Source organism: Ranitomeya imitator, chromosome 1, assembly GCF_032444005.1.
Source record: "Ranitomeya imitator isolate aRanImi1 chromosome 1, aRanImi1.pri, whole genome shotgun sequence".
Classification (NCBI taxonomy): domain Eukaryota; kingdom Metazoa; phylum Chordata; class Amphibia; order Anura; family Dendrobatidae; genus Ranitomeya; species Ranitomeya imitator.
The window spans coordinates 180,887,197-180,910,287 of NC_091282.1; the positions used below are offsets into that span (position 1 = coordinate 180,887,197).

A 23,091-nucleotide genomic window follows, 5' to 3' on the forward strand; every position below is an offset into this window, starting at 1 on the left:
ATATATATATATATATATATATATATATATATATATATATATATGTGTATATATATATATATATATATGTGTATATATATATGTGTAATATATATATATATATATATATATATATATATATATATATATATACACATATAGATAGATATATATATATATATATATATATATATATATATACCGTATATATATATATATATATATATATATATATATATATATATATATATATATATATAATGTATGTCAGCAGACACATATATGTATATATATTAATATTTCATCCAGCGCGATATAGCAGAAAGCCGGTAATTCAATTCTGCTATATCGCGCTGGATGAAATAATATATATATATATCCAGCGCGATATAGCATATCTCTATTCTATGTGTACACATTTATTCTACCTATTCTACTGTAAGCTGTCAGTGTGATTTTACTGTACACCGCACTGAATTACCGGCTTTTCTCTCTAACACCGCTGCGCATTTCTCACAAGTCACACTGCTGGTCCGTGTGTAATCCGTATTTTTGGGGCTTCTATAGACTTTCATTGACGTTTTATTTGCGCAATACGGTGACAAATGCAGCATGCTGCGATTTTCTATGGCCGTAGAAAGCCGTATAATACTGATCAGGAAAATACGGCAGATAGGAGCAGGGGCATAGAGAATAATTGTGCCGTATTTTATGCGAGTTTTACGGACGTAGTTTCTGCGCTCTTGCGTCCGTAAAACTCGCTAGTGTGAGGCCGGCCTTAGAAACCCATGCCTCCCAAGGTTGTTTCTATGTCCAACATTAGAGCTTTAGGTTGATGGCTCACTGTCTAACTTCAGGCACCAGGCAAGGAAATCAGATGGTGAACTTTGAGAGAATGTGAGACTATTAAGTGAACCGCAGTTATGGAAATCGCATACAAGCTGTCACGGGACCACTCATGCATGGACGATATAGGGCAATCATTATGTTTCTTCTTAAGCTGGATAACTTCTTTAAGCCATATATAGCTTTAAAACATTTGTCTAGACTTACTTATTTTGTATCTCACTTCCTTCTCAAACTTTTCCTTCTCTTGCTACATGTGCCCCTTTTAAAGCCTCTGGTAATCGTTTTCATTCAGTGTGTGGTGTGAGACCTCCTGGGTTATAATCTTAGTGTATTAATAGGTATTAATGCGTTAGTATGTATGAAAATATATATATATATATATATATATATATATATATATATATATATATATATATATATAATTTTTTTTTTTTTTTATGAGTGACAGACATGTTCCACTCTATGCTAAATCCAGCTCCAACAACTACAGTATAATTATATGGAGGACTGTGCTGCTGGCATTTCTCCTAAAATGTCATGTAACTATTGATCTCAAAGGAAACCACCTTCTAGATGTTTTCAAGCCAGACTGCCAGTAGCAAGGAGATGTTACCCTTGCCACGGATGATGATTTCTGGAGCGTTATCAGACAGGATTGCTGTGTTGGTGACGTCAGGCTTCATTTTGTTTGGTTCCTGTTGAGTTACCGATGAGTGTCTTCACGTAATTTCTCCAGTAAGCAATGACAGCTTCCAATCAAATAGTATAAGACTTTCTCCTAAAATTGCTTTATTTTTTTTTCTCTTCTGTTTATGTAATTCAGCTTTATCCGTATCTCTTCTCTGAGGGGTTCTGCTTCCTGAGACGCCCTTTGGAAATGATCCTCTGTGGTCCTCTACCTGTCTGACATTCAGAGGGTTTTACTCTCTGCTTCCAGCAATGTCCTTTGTGGAGTAGACGCCATTGCGTCCCACCTTGGTGAACTTTCATGTGTAGTTAGTATGCATTGTGCTTGTGGATTCAGACATAAATCATGTTGTCGAAGTCTTTCAGCACAAAATGACTGTTCATACCCAGCTCAGGTGCTCGGGGCAGCCTTGATGTGGTCCAGCAGGTCAGTGCACCTTCCCATTTGCTTGTATTCCATCTTTGTTTCCCTTCCTCTGGCCAGAACTGTCAATCACAGAAAAGGGAGGTGGAGACAGCAGCAAAGCAAGTAGGTGGGAAGGTGCGCTGACCTGTTTGGCCACGCCTAGGGTGCCGCAGTGGCTTGTGCTTGGTTTGAACAGTCGTTTTCTGCTGACAGACTTCCTTTTAAATGAACTTGTCCGACTTCTTAGTTCACCTGTATTCCAGAGCTGCATTCACAATTCAGCTAGCATCTTTCAGACTTGTTGGCTTCTCCACATAGAGCTTACGCCGGCTCTTATATTTAGCGCTGTCATGTTTTCTCTACTAATTAGGAATACGGTTTGTGACTAGAAGAGGCAATAACTCCGCTTTAGTATAAGATAAGAAGCCCGATGTTTATACAAGGCGTCTCCGCTGTTTGTCGATGATGTCTATATATAAGCTGTAACAAAATGTGTGTTTGTCGAAAGTAAATATTTTTTCTTTTTCAGGGTCAGCTCTCGATACTTCAAGAGAAAATTGATCATTTGGAGCGGCTGCTCGCAGAAAATAATGAGATCATCTCTAATATAAGAGACTCTGTAATCAACCTGAGTGAGTCTGTGAAAGATGGTCAGAAGGGCCCAGAAGCCATAAACGATAGTCGTGGCTCATTTTCTCCGCTCTTGCCCTCTGCACCTGCATTGCTTCCAATCAATAAGGAGGATTGTCTGTTTGCTCCTGCGAGCGGTAGCCAAAAATCTGATGTCCAGGTAAGCGTCTCCCAGGAAATGAAGGCTGGGGAAATGGTTTCTTGCTATCTCTTCAGCTTGGGCCCGATTTTCATTATCTGGGTACAGAATCCTGAATTTATGTATTTTAAATATATATTTTAATATTGCACTGACTGCTTAACCCCTTCACAACGCACACAAGTTTTCATTTTTGTATTTTCTTTTTTGCCCTCCCCTTCTTCCCAGAACCATAACTTTTTTTTTTTAACTTTTCTTCCCCCATAGACATATGAGGGATTGCTTTTTGCGGGACGAGTTGTTCTTTTGAATGACACTATTCGTTTCACTACATAGTGTACTGGAAAACGGGGGGAAAAAACTCCCAAGTGGGAAGAAATTGTGAGAAAAACAAACTCAGTTCTGACATTTGTATTTACGGCCTCCATTGTGTGGTTGAAAATGATCTGGAAATATGATTCTACTCACTACAATTACGGTGATGCCAAACATGTTCTATTTAAAGGGAACCTGTCACCCCGAAAATCCCGGGTGAGGTAAGCCCACCGGCATCAGGGGCTTATCTACAGCATTCTGTAATGCTGTAGATAAGCCCCCGATGTAACCTGAAAAGGGAGAAAAAGATGTTAGATTATACTCACCCAGGGGCGGTCCCGCTGCTGGTCAGGTCGGATGGGCGTCTCCGGTCCGCTGCGGCGCCTCCCATCTTCTTTCCATGACGTCCTCTTCTGATCTTCAGCCACGGCTCCGGCGCAGGCGTACTTTGCTCTGCCCTGTTGAGGGCAGACAAAGTACTGCAGTGCGCAGGCGCCGAGCCTCTGACCTTTCCGGCGCCTGCGCACTGCAGTACTATCCTCTGCCCTCAAGAGGGCAGAGCAAAGTACGCCTGCGCCGGAGCCGTGGCTGAAGATCAGAAGAGGACGTCATGGAAAGAAGATAGGAGGCGCCGCAGCGGACCGGAGACGCCCATCTGACCTGACCAGCAGCGGGACCGCCCCTGGGTGAGTCTTTTTCTCCCTTTTCAGGTTACATCGGTGGCTTATCTACAGCATTACAGAATGCTGTAGATAAGCCCCTGATGCCGGTGGGCTTACCTCACCCGGGATTTTCGGGGTGACAGGTTCCCTTTAAAAAAAAAAAAAAAAAAAAAATCAAAAGTTTGATGAAAAAAAAAATATTGTTTTTGGTTTTGTCACCATATTCTGAGACCCGTAACATTTTTATATTTCAGTGGATGGAGCTTATTTTTTGGCGAGATGACTTTTATTGATACCATTAGAGGATAGATAGAACTTTTTCATCGCTTGTTACAGCGTTTTTTTTGTAGTATTGCATGGTAAAAAAAGCGTAGTTTTGGCATTCTTGAATTTTTTTCCGTTTACGGTATTTGGTGATTGGATTACTTTTATATTTTGATAGATCTGACTTTTCTGAATGCGGTGATACCACATGTGTATTTTTTTATCTTTATTTTTAATGGACAAAAAAGATGACTATTTTAAATGTAATGTTTTCTTTTTTTTTTTTTTTTTTTTTTTTTTTTTAAATCTTTATTTTTTACATTTTGCTATAATTACACTGGTCAACGCAATTTTTCTGGCAAAAGGTTTTAAAACATATTTTAAGTCAATTTTTGCTGCTGATTACGAATATGAACTCCGTTTTTGGCTATCACATCAGGATTTCGAGATATTTTCAATTTTTGATGAAAATTACGCCTAATGTTTTATGATAAAAACACATGATTTTCGGTACCACATTTAGTATATTTTTAATCAAGGAATAACAGAGATTACAAAGTCTATGTGCAGTAAATCAAATATACTTACAGAATTAAACTACAAAATATAAAAACACATATATATGGCACACAGATGAATGACAAATGGCAGTTATTTGAACTCTCTTTTCTTGGCTGATCGGTGATGTACGGCTTCTGGGTTGTCTCTCATCAAGCTCCAGCAATAGTCAGCCATCATATGTGGTTCCTACCGGCCTTGATACCGTTCTTCCATTGTTTTAATGTCCTGATGAAAACGCTCCCCTTGTTCCTCGCTCACATCCCCCAGGTTCTCTGGAAAAAAGTCCAAATGGCTGTGTAAATAGTGAATCTTGATACTCATTCTACATCCAAGATTTTGCACACTCATTAGTAGCTCTTCCACAATCTCTTCATAGTTGTCTTAAGGCCCCTTCACATTAAGCGACGCTACAGCGATACCGACAACGATCCGGATCGCTGCAGCGTCGCTGTTTGGTCGCTGGAGAGCTGTCACACAGACAGCTCTCCAGCGACCAACGATGCCGGTAACCAGGGTAAACATCGGGTAACTAAGCGCAGGGCCGCGCTTAGTAACCCGATGTTTACCCTGAATACCATCCTAAAAGTAAAAAAAACAAACACTACATACTTACCTACCGCTGTCTGTCCCCGGCGCTCAGCTTCTCTGCACTCCTCCTGTACTGGCTGTGAGCACAGCGGCCGGAAAGCAGAGCGGTGACGTCACCGCTCTGCTTTCCGGCTAACCGACGCTCACAGCCAGTACAGGAGGAGTGCAGAGCAGAGCGCCGGGGACAGACAGCGGTAGGTAAGTATGTAGTGTTTGTTTTTTTACTTTTAGGATGGTAACCAGGGTAAACATCGGGTTACTAAGCGCGGCCCTGCGCTTAGTTACCCGATGTTTACCCTGGTTACCAGTGAAGACCTCGCTGGATCGGTGTCACACACGCCGATCCAGCGATGTCAGCAGTGAGTCCAGCGACGAAATAAAGTTCTGGACTTTCCTCAGCGACCAACGATCTCCCAGCAGGGGCCTGATCGTTGGTCGCTGTCACACATAGCGATTTCTTTAACGATATCGTTGCAACGTCACCAAAAGCAACAGTATCGTTAACGATATAGTTATGTGTGAAGGTACCTTTAGTTGGCTTTCTTATTCCCTAGAACAGGGGTCCCCAACCCGTAGCTCGCGAGCCACATGTGGCTCGCCTGCTCCAGACATGTGGCTCGCCGACAGTCACTGATGATAAGTCCCCATGGAGCCGCCCTGCCCGCTGTAGTACCCGCCCCACCGCATGTAATACCCGCCCTGCCACCTGCTCCTGCTATGTGGCTTGCCAGAAAGGAGCTGCCCCGCTGGCTGTAATACCCGCCCCGCTGGCTGTAATACCCGCCCCGCTGCCTGTAATACCCGCCCCACTGCCTGTAATACCCGCCCCACCGCATGTAATACCCGCCCTGCCACCTGCTCCTGCTATGTGGCTCGCCAGAAAGGAGCTGCCCCACTGGCTGTAATACCCGCCCCGCTGCCTGTAATACCCGCCCCACCGTGTGTAATACCCGCTCCGCCACCTGCTCCTGCTATGTGGCTTGCCGGAAAGGAACCGCCCCGCCGCTTGTAATACCTGCCCCACCGCCTGTAATTTTCCGCTCCTCCTGCGTCAGTGACTGCATTCACTCCTGTGCAGTGGAGCAGGTCACTGTGATCTATTGAAGTCGCACAAAGTCTCGCGAGACTTCACAAATCTCGCAAGACATTGGTTACTGCGGCTTCTATAGAGCACAGTGACCCGCGCCACTGCGCAGGAGTGAATGCAGTCACTGATTGCCGAATCCGGATAGAAGGGCAGGCTAGTCGAAGTAAATCACTTAACATAAGCATATGTAAGTGTCCGCACAAGCATTTTAAAGATAACCTGTCACGCCCCCATTGCCTATTAAATTAAAAGAGCCACCTTCAGCAGCACTAAGGCTGCATTCTCTGAAGGTGGCTCTTATGTTTTTTTATCACGAGTAATGCAGAAATACAAATATAATTGCGCGCCATACCTGTATTGAGCTAGGGTGGTATGTTTTCTCCCCCTGACTCAAGCGCTTCGCTGCCATCCATCATCCCCCTCAGTCCCCCGGGTGCCGCGTCCTCTGTCTCCTCACATCACTGGTGCCTGCGCAGTGCAATCATTTTTTGGGCATGCACCGTGCGCGCTGCCCTGGAACTTACATCCACTGATGTATGAAGATCAGGCCTGCATGTAGCGGATGCCCCAGATCCCACCCCGCTGTGGGTTATGATTTATTCACACTGCAGGGCTGGGAATCTGGCGCTTGCGCTGTAAGTCTCTCTGCTGCTGTCCCCATCTCCCTCCTGCGGGGCTGAATCTGTTGCATGTCTAGTGCGGATCTCTGCGCCTGTAATACGTCGGAAAGAGGCGGAGGGAGATGGGGATAGGCGCAGAGAGACTCGCTGTGTAGGCACCAGATTTCCAGCCCCGCAGTGTGAATAAATCATAACACACTGCAGGGCGGGATCTGGGGCCTCTGCTACACGAAGGCGCGATATCAGTACATCAGTGAATGTAAGTTCCAGGGCAGCGCGGATGGCGCATGCCTGAATAATGATTGTACAGCGCAGGCGCCGCTGACGTGAGGAGACACAGAGGCTCCCGGTGGCCAGAGGGGCATGATGGATGGATGCAAGGCGCTTGAGTCAGAGAGAAAACATACCTCCCTGACTCAATACAGGTATGGCGTGAAATTTATAAAAGTCAGTATTTCTGGGGTAATAGGGATAAAAAAAACATAACAGCCACCTTCATGTTAGTTTCCATTTGTCTCTTGTTTTCTACTAGTAAGTTGATTTGACTATGTCTTTATCTGCATTGTGGCTCTCGACCAACTTTCATAGCGGAATGTGGCTCTCAAGGTAAGAAAGGTTGGGGACCCCTGCCCTAGAACATTCTGCACCACATTACAAAATGCATTCTAAGTTCTTTCTTCTGTCTCATTCATTGATGTGATAAAATTTGGGTCTCTCATAAATGTTCTTATTTGAGGTCCATCAAATATTCCAGACTTTTTCTTCTCTTCACTAAGACCAGGAAAAGTTGAACATATACAGTTATATGAAAAAGTTTGGGCACCCCTATTAATCTTAAGCTTAATGTTTTATAAAAATTGTTTTTTTTTTTGCAACAGCTATCTCAGTTTCATATATCTAGTAACTGTTGGACACTGTAATGTTTCTGCCTTGAAATGAGGTTTATTGTACTAACAGAAAATGTGCAATCCGCATTCAAACAAAATTTGACCAGTGCATAAGTATGGGCACCCTTATCATTTTCTTGTTTTAAATACTCCTACTTACTTTTTACTGACTTACTAAAGCACTTTTTTGGTTTTCTAACCTCATTGAGCTTTGAACTTCATAGCCAGGTGTATGCAATCATGAGAAAAACTACTTAAAGTGGCCACTTGCAAGTTGTTCTCCTGTTTGAATCTCCTCTGAAGAGTGGCATCATGGGCTCCTCAAAACAACTGTCTAATGATCTGAAAGCAAAGATTATTCAACATAGTTGTTCAGGGGAAGGATACAAAAAGCTGTTTCAGAGATTTAACCTGTCAATTTCCACTGTGAGGAACATAGTAAGGAAATGGAAGAACACAGGTACAGTTCTTGTTAAGGCCAGAAGTGGCAGGCCAAGAAAAACATCAGAAAGGCAGAGAAGAAGAATGGTGAGATCAGTCAAGGACAATCCTCAGACCACCTCCAGAGAGCTGCAGCATCAACTTGCTGCAGATGGTGTCACTGTGCATCGGTCAACTATACAACGCACTTTGCACAAGGAGAAGCTGTATGGGAGAGTGATGCGAAAGAAGCCGTTTCTGCAAGCACGCCACAAACCGAGTCGGCTGAGGTATGCAAAAGCACATTTGGAGAAGCCAATTTCTTTTTGGAAGAAGGTCCTGTGGACTGATGAAACCAAGATTGAGTTTTTTGGTCACACAAAAAGGCGATATGCATGGCGGCCAAAAAACACAGCATTCCAAGAAAAACACTGCTACCCACAGTAAAATTTGGTGGAGGTTCCATCATGCTTTGGGGCTGTGTGGCCAATGCCGGCACCGGGAATCTTCTTAAAGTTGAGGGACGCGTGGATTCCTCTCAGTATCCGCAGATTCTTGACAATAATGTTCATGAAGCAGTGACAAAGTTAAAGTTACGCAGGGGATGGATCTTTCAGCAAGACAATGATCCAAAACACCGCTCCAAATCTACTCAGGCATTCATGCAGAGGAACAATTACACTGCTCTGGAATGGCCATCCCAGTCCCCAGACCTGAATATCATTGAACATCTGTGGGATCATTTGAAGAGGGCTGTCCATGCTCGGCGACCATCAAACTTGACTGAACTGGAATTGTTTTGTGAAGAGGAATGGTCAAAAATACCCTCAGCCAGGATCCAGGAACTCATTAAAAGCTACAGGAAGCAACTAGAGGCTGTTATTTTTGCAAAAGGAGGATCTACTAAATATTAATGTCACTTTTCTGGTGGGGTGCCCATACTTATGCACCTGTCAAATTGTGTTTGAATGCAGATTGCACATTTTCTGTTAGTGCAATAAACCTCATTTCAAGGCAGAAACATTACTATGTCCAACAGTTATTAGATATATGAAACTGAAATAGCTGTTGCAAAAAAAACAAACATTTTTTATAAAACATTAAGCTTAAGATTAATTGAGGTGCCCAAACTTTTTCATATAACTGTAGAGTTAAAGCATTCTCCACTATGATTGAGAGCTTTGACGAACTGCTTCATCAATCCAAGTTTTATGTGTAAGGGAGGAAAGACAACGTCCTTCCTATGCACTAGAGGATCATGGAGGACATTCTTATCGCCAGATGCCAAACTCTGTCGCTGAGGCCATTCAGTTTTCACCCAATGCTCTGCTGTAGCTCTACTGTCCCAGTAGCACAGAAAACAAGGGTGTTATCATAACAAATGGGAATTATGTATGTTCAATGAAAACAAAGATATTCTCACATTTATTGGGAGACTAAATGAAAACTAAATTTATCTTAGTGAACCGTATAAACCGGCACTTTTCATACTCTACTTATATTTATCATGGAATTCATGAAAACGGGCTATATACCTATAGCGCAAAAACGTGATGTGATAGAGAAATTATAAGATCAGATTTGAATTCGGCACCCTCAAGTTAGTCTAAAACTGTTCTTAATGTCCATGCCAGAATTTTTTTTATTTTTTTTTGTAGACCAGTGTTATTAGTCCCCTTACGTGACTTGAGCCTGCTATCAAATGATCGCTTGTGCTGTAGCTCCATAATGACAAGAACGGGTGTGTTCAACAGACCCGCTGCTGTCATAGCAACCTATGATCACGTTATGGGCTTTTAAGAATGAAGTGCCCCCATGCTGGCTCGTGTTAAATGCAGCTGCCAACGTTTGACAGTGGCATTTAATAGGTTAACAATTGTGAGCGGCGCTTCACACCACCTGCGATTGTTAGGGGCAGACCCTAGCTGTAACCCACAGCCTTTACCTGCAGAGTAAGGGGCATGCTCACCCTGTGAGCGCGATCCATACACCTGCCTCCGACTTGCGCCGCATATGTACGTCAGATGTCGTGAAGGCATTAAAGGTACACCTCAGGAAACGCAGGTAATGTGGCATACCTAGTGCAGGGCCTGAAAGGGCTAATAAGTTTTCAGATTTTTGATTCATGTGTCTACACAGTCTCGGTCGTATCACCATTTGTTTTCTTGAAATTCTTCTTAAACTGTATCGTATTTAAAGAAACACAACCATGAATATTATTTTCATTAAATGTGAGTGTATTTATTAATATACTCATCTACCGCTGCCTTCTGCACTGGTGTCAAGCACCGTTTTGACACTCTTCCAAGTGACCTCACCGCTCTGCACATCTCTGGATCATGCTGTGCTCTAAGTCAGAGGTCCCCAACTCCAGTCCTCAAGGCCCACCAACAGGTCATGTTTTCAGGATTTCCTTTGCATTGCACAGGTGATGCAATTATTACCTGGGCAAGACTAAGGAAATCCTGAAAACATGACATGTTGGTGGGCCTTGAGGACTGGAGTTGGGGACCCCTGCTCTAAGTGACCCTGAAGTGGCCTCTATGATGTACGTCTATGGAGAGTCAGAACGAGGATCCATAGACTTTCACTGAATAAGCTGCACAGACTGAGCCCGGGTAGTCTGGTTTGTAGTAATGTCACTAAGAAGATGATTCAACAGTGCTGGATCCCGGCGAAGGTGGCGGTAGATGAGTGTAATTATACTCACTACACCCATACATACAGAGGGGCAAAAAAGTATTTAGTCAGTCAGCAATAGTGCAAGTTCCACCACTTAAAAAGATGATAGGTGTCTGTAATTTACATCATAGGTAGACCTCAACTATGGGAGACAAACTGAGAAAAAAAAATCTAGAAAATCACATTGTCTGTTTTTTAATCATTTTTTTTTGCATATTATGGTGGAAAATAAGTATTTGGTCAGAAACAAACAATCAAGATTTCTGGCTCTCACAGACCTGTAACTTCTTCTTTAAGAGTCTCCTCTTTCCTCCACTCATTACCTGTAGTAATGGCACCTGTTTAAACTTGTTATCAGTATAAAAACACACCTGTGCACACCCTCAAACAGTCTGACTCCAAACTCCACTATGGTGAAGACCAAAGAGCTGTCAAAGGCCACCAGAAACAAAATTGTAGCCCTGCACCAGGCTGGGAAGACTGAATCTGCAATAGCCAACCAGCTTGGAGTGAAGAAATCAACAGTGGGAGCAATAATTAGAAAATGGAAGCCATACAAGACCACTGATAATCTCCCTCGATCTGGGGCTCCACGCAAAATCCCACCCCGTGGGGTCAGAATGATCACAAGAACGGTGAGCAAAAATCCCAGAACCACGCGAGTGCACCTAGTGAATGAACTGCAGAGAGCTGGGACCAATGTAACAAGGCCTACCATAAGTAACACACTACGCCACCATGAACTCAGATCCTGCAGTGCCAGACGTGTCCTACTGCTTAAGCCAGTACATGTCCGGGCCCGTCTGAAGTTTGCTAGAGAGCATTTGGATGGTCCAGAGGAGTTTTGGGAGAATGTCCTATGGTCTGATGAAACCAAACTGGAACTGTTTGGTAGAAACACAACTTGTCGTGTTTGGAGGAAAAAGAATACTGAGTTGCATCCATCAAACACCATACCTACTGTAAAGCATGGTGGTGGAAACATCATGCTTTGGGGCTGTTTCTCTGCAAAGGGGCCAGGACGACAGATCCGGGTACATGAAAGAATGAATGGGGCCATGTATCGTGAGATTTTGAGTGCAAACCTCCTTCCATCAGCAAGAGCATTGAAGATGAAACGTGGCTGGGTCTTTCAACATGACAATGATCCAAAGCACACCGCCAGGGCAACGAAGGAGTGGCTTCGTAAGAAGCATTTCAAGGTCCTGGAGTGGCCTAGCCAGTCTCCAGATCTCAACCCTATAGAAAACCTTTGGAGGGAGTTGAAAGTCCGTGTTGCCAAGCGAAAAGCCAAAAACATCACTGCTCTAGAGGAGATCTGCATGGAGGAATGGGCCAACATACCAACAACAGTGTGTGGCAACCTTGTGAAGACTTATAGAAAACGTTTGACCTCTGTCATTGCCAACAAAGGATATATTACAAAGTATTGAGATGAAATTTTGTTTCTGACCAAATACTTATTTTCCACCATAATATGCAAATAAAATGTTAAAAAAACAGACAATGTGATTTTCTGGATTTTTTTTTCTCAGTTTGTCTCCCATAGTTGAGGTCTACCTATGATGTAAATTACAGACGCCTCTCATCTTTTCAAGTGGTGGAACTTGCACTATTGCTGACTGACTAAATACTTTTTTGCCCCACTGTATATACAGAAATTTAATGAAAGAAAAATATTTCTGGGAGTGCTCCTTTACCTATAGAACATTTTGCCATGGTGACATGTCAGGAGTTTGAGTTGATGTGATTGTCAGGCTGACATTTATGTTGCCCACTTTTTTCTGTGCCCGGTGTGCATTTGCTGGTTTTCCAAAGCCAAAATTTGCAGTTGTAAAAAAAAAAGTAACTGCCTATTTTATGTATGACGAAAATCTAAAAAGGTTAGTCCCAAAATAGCCATCTATTCCGTATACATAGCAAGTTGGTCCCCTCTCCATGTTGGACCTCTGCTCCAATAATTGTCTAAGACACTGTTGGAAAAATCTGAGTACAGTGCTTCTGTATTTCCAGAACTAGTGAAACTAGTGCATGCGCAACTCTCCTCAACGGGGGCTGCAAAGTCTCATTCACAGAATCGCCGAGGCTCCTGTTGGCCTACTCCACAGATGGTGTATAACCTGCTAAACCTTTAACGCCATCGTCAATATCATGGAAGAAGTGTTACCTGATTTATGCCAATGTGAATGGGTAAATTGGTAATTTTTAACTATTGGCCATCCCTTGTAGAGCCCACAATACATTTAATTACGGTAGTCGTTTTATCCAAGCATCCTTTGGGGGACCAAAAGAGAGAACGTAGGTAGAGCATACAAGGCAGAAGCGCCAAGGGTTATGCCGCCTTGCTGCTAGCGGATCAGAGCACACAAGCAACTCCATTAATCTATCTATTACCGTTCTGTATGTGAGAATTTTCTTACATTTTTTTTTAATTCCATATTAAAATTGAATTGAACATGGTTTTTCATTTTAGCTGTTACCTTTCTAGTTTTATCATTAACGATTAGTCAGAAAGGAGTTTCACTAGTTCAGTTCTTACACAATATACGTGAAAAATGTCTGTTCTTATTCCCCGTTTCTTGTGTTTTCTCACTTTGCTCTTCCTGCTTGGGATTAAAAAAAAAGTAACAGCAAATCTGTGGTCACTTTGTGTAACGTGAGTAGAAGGATTAGATAGTTTTACTATGACATGGATAATCCTCTTATACCTGGTCCATCTAGCCATTGAAACTTCCTTACAATTTGATATCTATTCATCCTGTGGTAAAGCCTTGGGCCCTCATGTAATTATTCCCCATCAAAGCCCCTTTGTTCTGATACTTGACTGCTCGTACCCGGTGACATCTTGTCTTTCTTGAGGGAGAAAAACTCTGAAACTGTTGTCTTGCATTATTTATTAATGCTTTTGAGGTTTTTTTTATGTTTTCGTTGTCATTTTCTCAGATTACTGAGTGTTTTTTGTACACAGGCCTTTAGTATTATTCCACTCTGTTGCATACTTACTAGACATCGCAAATGTTGACACAAGCATCATTGTCACTTGTTTGTATGGCAGTTTAGATCAGCAGTTCTTGACCACTATTACCACCCTGTAGTCTTATCAGTGTGAGCAGTATATACAGTGGGGTGTGAAAGTATTCCCCCCCCCCCTTGGCTTTTTAACTATTTTGTTACATTACAATCTGTGTTTAAATATTTTTGTAATCCGATTTGTGTTTGATGCATCAGCATTAAATAGTCTTAAGTTGGTGAAGTGAGAAAAATATAGGCATAAAAGAAATTTATGGGATAGTAAAATGAAAAATTGGCATGTGCATGGAGTATGTATTCTCCCCTTTTGCTGTGAAGCCCCTAAACATTTCTGGTGCAAGCAATTCCTTACATAAGTCACATGCTTAATGAGACAAAGTCCACCTGTGTGCAATCTAAAGGTACCTTCACACTGAACGATATCACTAGCGATCTGTGACGTTGCAGCGTCCTGGCTAGCGATATCGTTCAGTTTGACACGCAGCAGCGATCAGGATCCTGCTGTGATGTCGTTGGTCGCTGCAGAAAGTCCAGCACTTTATTTCGTCGCTGGACTCCCTGCAGACATCGCTGAATCAGCGTGTGTGACGCCGATTCAGCGATGTCTTCACTGGAAACCAGGGTAAACATCGGGTTACTAAGCGCAGGGCTGCGTTTAGTAACCTGATGTTTACCCTGGTTACCAGCGTAAAAGTTAAAAAAAACAAACACTACATACTTACCTTCGCTGTCTGTCCCCGGCGCTGTGCTTCTCTGCACTGGCTGTGAGCGCCGGCCAGCCGGAAAGCACAGCGGTGACGTCACCGCTCTGCTTTCCGGCCGCTGTGCTCACAGTCAGTGCAGGAAAGCAGAGCGCCAGGGACAGACAGCGAAGGTAAGTATGTAGTGTTTGTTTTTTTTAACTTTTATGCTGGTAACCAGGGTAAACATCGGGTTACTAAGCGCGGCCCTGCGCTTAGTAACCCGATGTTTACCCTGGTTATCGGCATCGTTGGTCACTGGAGAACTGTCTGTGTGACAGCTCTCCAGCGACCAAACAGCGACGCTGCAGCGATCGACATCGTTGTCGGTATCGCTGCAGCATCGCTTAGTGTGAAGGTACCTTAACCCCTTAGTGACAGAGCCAATTTGGTACTTAATGACCGAGCCAATTTTTGCAATTCTGACCACTGTCACTTTATGAGGTTATAACTCTGGAACGCTTCAACGGATCCCGCTGATTCTGAGATTGTTTTTTCGTGACATATTGTACTTCATGTTAGTGGTAACATTTCTTCGATATTACTTGCGATTATTTATGAAAAAAACGGAAATATGGCGAAAATTTTTAAAATTTTGCAATTTTCAAACTTTGTACTTTTATGCCCTTAAATCAGAGAGATATGTCATGAAAAATAGTTAATAAATAACATTTCCCACATGTCTACTTTACATCAGCACAATTTTGGAAGCAAAATTTTTTTTTGTTAGGGAGTTATAAGGGTTAAAAGTTGACCAGCAATTTCTCATTTTTACAACACCATTTTTTTTTAGGGACCACATCACATTTGAAGTCATTTTGAGGGGTCTATATGATAGAAAATAATGAAGCGTGACACCATTCTAAAAACTACACCCCTCAAGGTTCTCAAAACCACATTCAAGAAGTTTATTAACCCTTTACGTGCTTCACAGGAACTGAAACAATGTGGAAGGAAAAAATGAACATTTAACTTTTTTTTGCAAACATCTTAATTCAGAACCATTTTTTTTATTTTCACAAGTGTAAAAACAGAAATGTAACCATAAATTTTGTTATGCAATTTCTCCTGAATACGCCAATACCCCATATGTGGGGGTAAACCACTTTTTGGGCGCACCGCAGAACTTAGAAGTGAAGGAGCGCCGTTTTACTTTTTCAATGTAGAATTGGCTGGAATTGAGATTGGACGCCATGTGTTTGGAGAGCCCCTGATGTGCCTAAACAGTAGAACCCCCCACAAGTGACCCCATTTTGGAAACTAGACCCCTTAAGGAACTTATCTAGATGTGTGGTGAGCACTTTGAACCCCCATGTGCTTCACAGAAGTTTATAATGTAGAGCCGTGAAAAAAAAAAAATCGCATTTTTTCTACAAAAATGATCTTTTTGCCCACAAATTTTTATTTTCACAAGGGTAACAGGAGAAATTAGACCACTAAAGTTGTTGTGCAATTTCTCCTGAGTACGTCGATACCCAATATGTGGGGGTAAACTACTGTTTGGGCGCACCGCAGAGCTTGGAAGAGAAAGAGTGCCGTTTTACTTTTTCAATGTAGAATTGGCTGGAATTGAGATCGGACGCCATGTCGCGTTTGGAGAGCCCCTGATGTGCCTAAACAGTAGAAATCCCCCACAAGTGACCGCATTTTGGAAACTAGACCCCCCATGGAACTTATCTAGATGTGTGGTGAGAACTTTGAATGCCCAAGTGCTTCACAGAAGTTTATAATGCAGAGTCGTGAAAATAAAAAATATTTATTTTTCCACAAAAAAGATATTGTAGCCCCCACTAAAGTTGTCCAATTTATCCTGAGTATGCTGATGCCCCATATGTGAGGGTAAACCACTGTTTGGGCGCACGGCAGAGCTCGGAAGGGAAGGAGCGCCGTTTTGGAATGCAGACTTAGATTGAATGGTCTGTGGGCGTTATGTTGCGTTTGCAGAGCCCCTGATGTATCTAAACAGTAGTAATTCCTCACAAGTGACCCCGTTTTGGAAACTAGACCCCCCAAGGAACTTATATAGATGTGTGGTGAGAACTTTGAATGCCCAAGTGCCTCACAGAAGTTTATAATGCAGAGTCATAAAAAAAAAATATATATATATTTTTCCACAAAAAGGATTTTGTAGCCCCCAAGTTTTTATTTTCACAAGGGTAACAAGAGAAATTGGACCCCAGAAGTTGTTGTCCAATTTATCCCGAGTATGCTGATGCCCTATATGTGGGGGTAACCCACTGTTTGGGCGCACGGCAGAGCTCAGAAGGGAGGGAGCACCATTTGACTTTTTGAGCGCAAAATTGGCTATCGTGTTTGGAGACCCCCTGATGTACCTAAACAGTGGAAACCCCCCAATTCTAGCTCCAGCCCTAACCCCAACACACCCCTAACCCTAATCCCAACCTGATCCATAATCCTAATCACAACCCTAACGATAATCACAACCCTTACCCCAAAACAACCCTAATGTCAACCCTAACCATAACCCTAATCAAAACCCTAAATCCAACACACCCCTAATCCTAATCTCAACCCTAACCTCAAACCTAACCCTAATCCCAATACACCCCTAATCACAACCCTAACCTTAACCCTAATCCCAAACCTAACCCTAATCCCAAGCGTAACCCTAATGCCAACCCTAACCCTAATACCAACCCTAATCCAAACCCTTACCCTAATCCCAACTCTAACCCTAACTTTAGCCCCAACCCTAGCCCTAACTTTAGCCCCAACCCTAGCCCTAACTTTAGCCCCAACCCTAACCCTAGCCCTAAGACTACTTTCACACTTGCGTTGTTTGGCATCCGTCGCAATCCGTCGTTTTGGACAAGAAACGGATCCTGCAAATGTGCCCGCAGGATGCGTTTTTTGCCCATAGACTTGTATTGCTGACGGATCGTGACGAATGGCCACACGTCGCGTCCGTCGTGCACTGGATCAGTGTTTTGGCGGACCGTCAGCACAAAAAAAGTTCAATGTAACGTTTTTTTGTACGTCGCATCCGCCATTTCTGACCGCGCATGCGTGGCCGTAACTCCGCCCCCTCCTCCCCAGGACATAGATTGGGCAGCGGATGCGTTGAAAAACTTCATCCACTGCCCACGTTGTGCACAATTTTCACAACGTGCGTCGGTATGTCGGGCCGATGCATTGCGACGGCCCCGTACCGACGTAAGTGTGAAAGAAGCCGAACCCTAAATTTAGCGCCAACCCTAACTCTAAATTTAGCCCCAACCCTAACCCTAAATTTAGCCCTAACCCTAACCCTAATCCTACCCCTAACCCTACCCCCAACCCTACCCCCAACCCTACCCCCAACCCTACCCCCAACCCTAACCCTAACCCTAGCCCTAACCCTAATTTTAGCCCCAACTGCTCTTCTCCTGCCGGCCGGCAGATGGAGACAGATGGCGGGCGCACTGCGCATGCGCCCGCCGTTTTCTTTTGCCGGCGGCCAGGAGGAGCAGCAGGAGGACCCAGGGACACAGGTGAGTATGGCAGGGTCCCCGAATCCCCCTATTTCTCTGTCCTCTGATGTGCGATCACATCAGAGGACAGAGAATTACACTTTGACTTTTTTTTTTTGCGGTCGCCGGTAAACAGTTAATTACCGGCGATCGCAAAACAGGGGTCGCTAAAACCGACCCCGATCATGCTCTTTGGGGTCTCGGCTACCCCCGGCAGCCGAGACCCCAAAGATTCTCGCGGGGCCGGCCGGCGGGCGCACCGCGCATGCGCCCGCCATTTTGAAGATGGCGGCGCCCACCGGGAGACACGAGGAGCATCGGGGGAGATAGGTGAGTATTGGGGGGCTACCTGGGACCCCTTTTCTCTGTCCTCCAATGTGCGATCACATCGGAGGACAGAGAAATTAAAAAGAGATCGCGTTTTTTTTGCGATCGCCGGTAAACGGTTAATTACCGGCGATCGCAAATGCGGGGTGGGTTAAAAAAACCCCGAATCATGTTCTCTGGGGTCTCGGCTACCCTCGGCAGCCGAGACCCCGGAGAAAATCCGACTCTGGGGGGCGCTATTCACTTTTTCCACAGCGCCGTTAATTAACGGCGCTGTGGTTTAAGTACCCTTAGCGGCCGCCGTTAAAAGGCGTATCGGCGGTCGCCAAGGGGTTAAGTGCCACATGGTCTGTCGGTATGTACACACCTTCCTGAAAGGCCACAGAGGCTGCAACACCATTATGCAAGAGGCACCACTAACCAAACCACACCATTAAAGGTACCTTCACACTGAACAACTTTCCAACGAGAACGACAACGATCCGTGACGTTGCAGCGTCCTGGATAGCGATCTCGTTGTGTTTGACACGCAGCAGCGATCAGGATCCCGCTGTGACATCACTGGTCGGAGCTGAAAGTCCGGAACTTTATTTGGTTGTCAGGTTGGCGTGATTCGTCATGTTTCACAGCAAAAGCAACGATGCCTGCAATGTTTTTTCATGGAGCTAACAACCAGCGATAACGATAAGTACGTGACTGGATCGCTCCTGCATCGTTCTGCTGTTGCCGGTGTTTGACGTCTCCTAGCGACCTAAGCAGCGATGCTGCAGCGATCGGCTCGTCTATATCGCTGCAGCGTCGCTTAATGTGACGGTACCTTAAGACCAAGGATATCTCCAAATTAGTCAGGCACAAAGTTGTTGAGAAGTACAAGTCAGGGTTGGGTTAAAAAAAATATAAAAAAGAAAAAAAGAAAATCCTAATCTCTGATAATCCTCCAGAGCACCATCAAATCCATTATAAACTGGAAAAAAACATACCTATCAAGAGAGGTCCACCTACCAAAATGCTCAGGTCGGCTAAGGAGGGCATTAATCAGAGAGGCAGAACAGTGACCAAAGGTGAAGTTGAAGGAGCTGCAGAGTTCCTAAGCCGAGAATGGAGTTCCTGTCTCTACGACCCCAATAAACCACACACGCCATAGAGTTGGCGTTTATGGAAGAATGGGCAGTAAAAAGCTTTTACTTACACACTAAAATGTTTATAAAGTAAAGTTTAGAGTTTGCCAAAGGTGTGGGAAACTCCCCAAATGTATGGAGGAAAGAGCTTTGGTCAGATGAGACCAAAATTGAACTTTTTAGCTACCAAGGTAAGCTTTATGTCAGGCGCCAAACCAACACAGCTTATCACCTCAAAAGCACCATCCCCATAGTGAAACATGGTAGTGGCAGCATCATGTTGTGGGGATGTTCTTTTGGCAGCAAGGCTAGGGAAAATGGTCCGAGTCAAAGGGAAAATGGATGGTGCGAAATACAGTGATAGCCTTGAGCAAAACCTGCTTGTCTGTCAGTGATTTGAGACTTGGACAAGGGTTCACCTTCCAACAATACGCGCGCTCCGGCCGAGAGCTTCCCTGCACTGACTGTGTCAGCGCTGGCAGTAACAGCGGCCGGCGCTGACAGTCAGTGCAGGGAAGCTCTCGGCCGGAGCGCGTGCATTAGCAGCGCTCCTGCCGAAAGCAGTTATAACCCTGCGGACGCCGGGGGACGTGACAGACATCAGAATGTGAGTATGTAGTGTTTTTCTTTTTACTTTTACAATGGTAAGCAGGGTAAATATCGGGTTACTAAGCGCGGCCCTGCGCTTAGTAACCCGATATTTACCCTGGTTACAAGTGAACACATCGCTGGAGCGGCGTCACACACGCCGATCCAGCGATGACAGCGGGTGATCAGCGACCAAAAAATGGTCCTGATCATTCCCCAACGACCAACGATCTCCAAGCAGGGGCCTGATCGTTGGTCGCTGTCACACATAACAAGATCGTAAGCGGGATCGTTGCTACGTCACCAAAAGCGTGACGTTGCAACGATATTGTTAACGATATCGTTATGTGTGACTCGAGCTTTAGACTTGAAGATTGTCTTTCACCAGAGGAAACCATTTAACTTGAAGGAGCTGGAGCAGTTTTGCATTGTGCAATGGACAAAAATACTAGAGGCAAGATGTGGAAAGCTCATAGAGATTTAACCAAAGCGAAGTTTTCAGCTGTGTAATTGCTGCGAAAGAAGGTTCTACAAAGTGCTGACTGGGGGGGGGGGGGGGGTGAATAGTTATGCACGCTGACGTTTTTAGTTATTTTGTCCTATTTGTTGACTACTTCACAATAAAAAGAAATGTTTACAGTTGCAAGCATGTTCTCTAAATGAAGTGATGCAGTCCAGGTTGTGAAGTAGCAAAGCACGAAAAATGCCGAGGGGGGAGAATACTTTCACAAGCCACTGTAAAACTTTGGGTGGGCACCACCTAAATAACAAGAACATTGAAAAACGAGTGTCTATCACGCATGTATGAGAAATAAACCAAGAACAAGCAAAAAGAGGGGAACAACACATACAAAAAATGGAGAAAAGTTATCTTTATTAGTACGATGACCTAAAGTTAAACTCAGCAAAAAAACGTTAAAAACACCTGTGGTGTAAAGATCACTATGATCAGTGTAGTGGCACCACCGAATTTTATCTGAAGGAAGTGTATCTGCAGCCCATTAGCGGCCATTTATTGGCTACAGCATTCACACGGCATAGTAATCTCGCGCAATCAGCAGAGATCCGTTGCTGATGCAGGAGCTGAGTATTATTTGTATACAGTGTTGAATATAATCTTTAAGAAAGGGCTAAAGGACTGTGGGCGATATAACGTTATATGTTCATTTTTGATGCAGTTTATGAGCCTTGTATTTTCAGCTGTATCTTCTGAACTTGCCACCTTTTGTTTGGCCTCAGTAGCATCCTCAATCCTTTGCTAAACTTTTATTGTATAAGGAGGACTTGTCACCAGGTCAAAAGTGACCTTTTTGCGCCCTTATTTTATTCCACCTTCTCCCCTGAGAATTGAATTTTTTTTTTTGTTTTCCTTTCTATAAGGGCTCCTCATTTGTGAGAAATGCGTGCGAGTCTCGCATGTTAAAACCTTGCTCTGGCGCCGGCACTCCAGAGCGGAGCGTGCGACTCCATGTGTTGCTATGCAGCCTCATGCTGCGCTCCACAGTGCCGGCGCCAGAGCTTGGTTTTAACATGCGAGACTCGCACGTATTTTTCGCAAGTGAGAAGGAGCCCTTACTGTCATATGGTTCTTGTGATTTGTGCTTTTGGCCTTTCTAGTTTGTGCTATTTTTTAAGTTCTTTTCCAAGTTGGCAGGATTCTTAGCCACTTTTACCTGGTGACCTCTTTAAAGATTATAAATGATGCATAAAAGATTGGAGATGCTATTCTGGTGTTATTGCTTTGTTGTTACGTCAGACTCATTTATGCAGTATCCCTGTAGCCTGTTATTTCTTGTGCTTACACCCTCAAGTCTGTTTTTCTTTTAACCACCCCTTATAAATAACAAAGCATATGTATTAGCATGTGGGTCAAAATAAAAACCTTCTGTTTTTTTTTTTACCTGCGCTTCTAACCTTATAAAACCTACAGAAGGATGGTTGAAGAGCGACTCCAATGTTCAATGTTGGCTTTTATCTCCGAAGTCTTCCTTTTCCCTGCGGCACTAGGGATTGTCCAGAATCTTCCAGCAAACTGTGTACATATGTAGCAATCATGGTGTTCTTTTTCCGCAAACAAAGAGCTGAACTTGTGATTGACAGCTTGTTGTTCTCTGTCTAATACTAATTTTTTTGGGTGGTGGAGGGGGCAAGTCATACCATCTACCGTAATTGATCATGTCCTTTACCCGAGGCTTGCATGTTATAGATGGTTGGACTGATGGCTTTAACCTGCATAATTGAATTTTGACTGCTATGTGTGTATGGGAGCCTTGGCTTTCCTCCTGGTAGGCAATAAAACATTCTCATCTGTTGACTGACAATGATGGTAATGACTGCTTGGACATCAAGAGATACGTTTTGTTTGGTTTTCTGATAGTTATAGGCGTTTGCTCCATTTATTACCTCGTAATATGTGCGGTGATGCTGCATATCCCAGCTTCATGTTTATAAAGGTGTGGGCTGTGTATGCCAATAAAAGTAACGTGAAGCCTGTGCATACTGCAGCTTTTTCCCAATGTGGCATGCTCATAATCTCTTTATTATTGACTTATAATACTGGCAGATTTGTTCTTTCCCTATCTAACACAAACCTGGAGTTGTCACGAGGATCTGTTAGCTCACCTGACTTTCTAAATGTTTTAGAAAATTCTTGTATTTTCCATGAAATAACAATTCACAAAACATTTTCTTACAGCTGTGTATTATCCTGTTCCTCAGCTATTTCTTCTGGAAATGTGTACATTAATTGATAGCTGGATTCAAGCTGCATTCCCCTTCACTGGTAGGATCAGCATTGATTAGAAAGTGTCATTAACACATCCTATTATTAAGTGGGACGGCCATACTCCATTGTTAATTTATTCATACATTTTCTATTACAAATAGCAACACGAATGGCTATATATGTATATGTGTGTGCGTGCAGCACGCTTCTCACTAAATTAGAATTAATAAAAAGTTAATTTACCGTATTTAAAAACGAAACTCATTATATAGTCATTACAGTGATCTATTTCAAGTGTTTATTTCTGTTATGTTTCA

The 23,091-nt window shown here is 43.5% G+C and overlaps 1 protein-coding gene across 1 annotated transcript in view; it reads left to right on the forward strand.

The window, feature by feature from the left end:
• MAN2A1 (mannosidase alpha class 2A member 1) overlaps positions 1 to 23,091 on the forward strand; it is a 216,690-nt gene that overhangs the window by 35,079 nt on the left and 158,520 nt on the right. Inside the window, exon 2 of the mRNA XM_069752627.1 lies at positions 2,451 to 2,711. Within this exon, the coding sequence (XP_069608728.1) occupies positions 2,451 to 2,711 (261 nt within the window). The remainder of the gene's footprint in view (positions 1 to 2,450; positions 2,712 to 23,091) is intronic.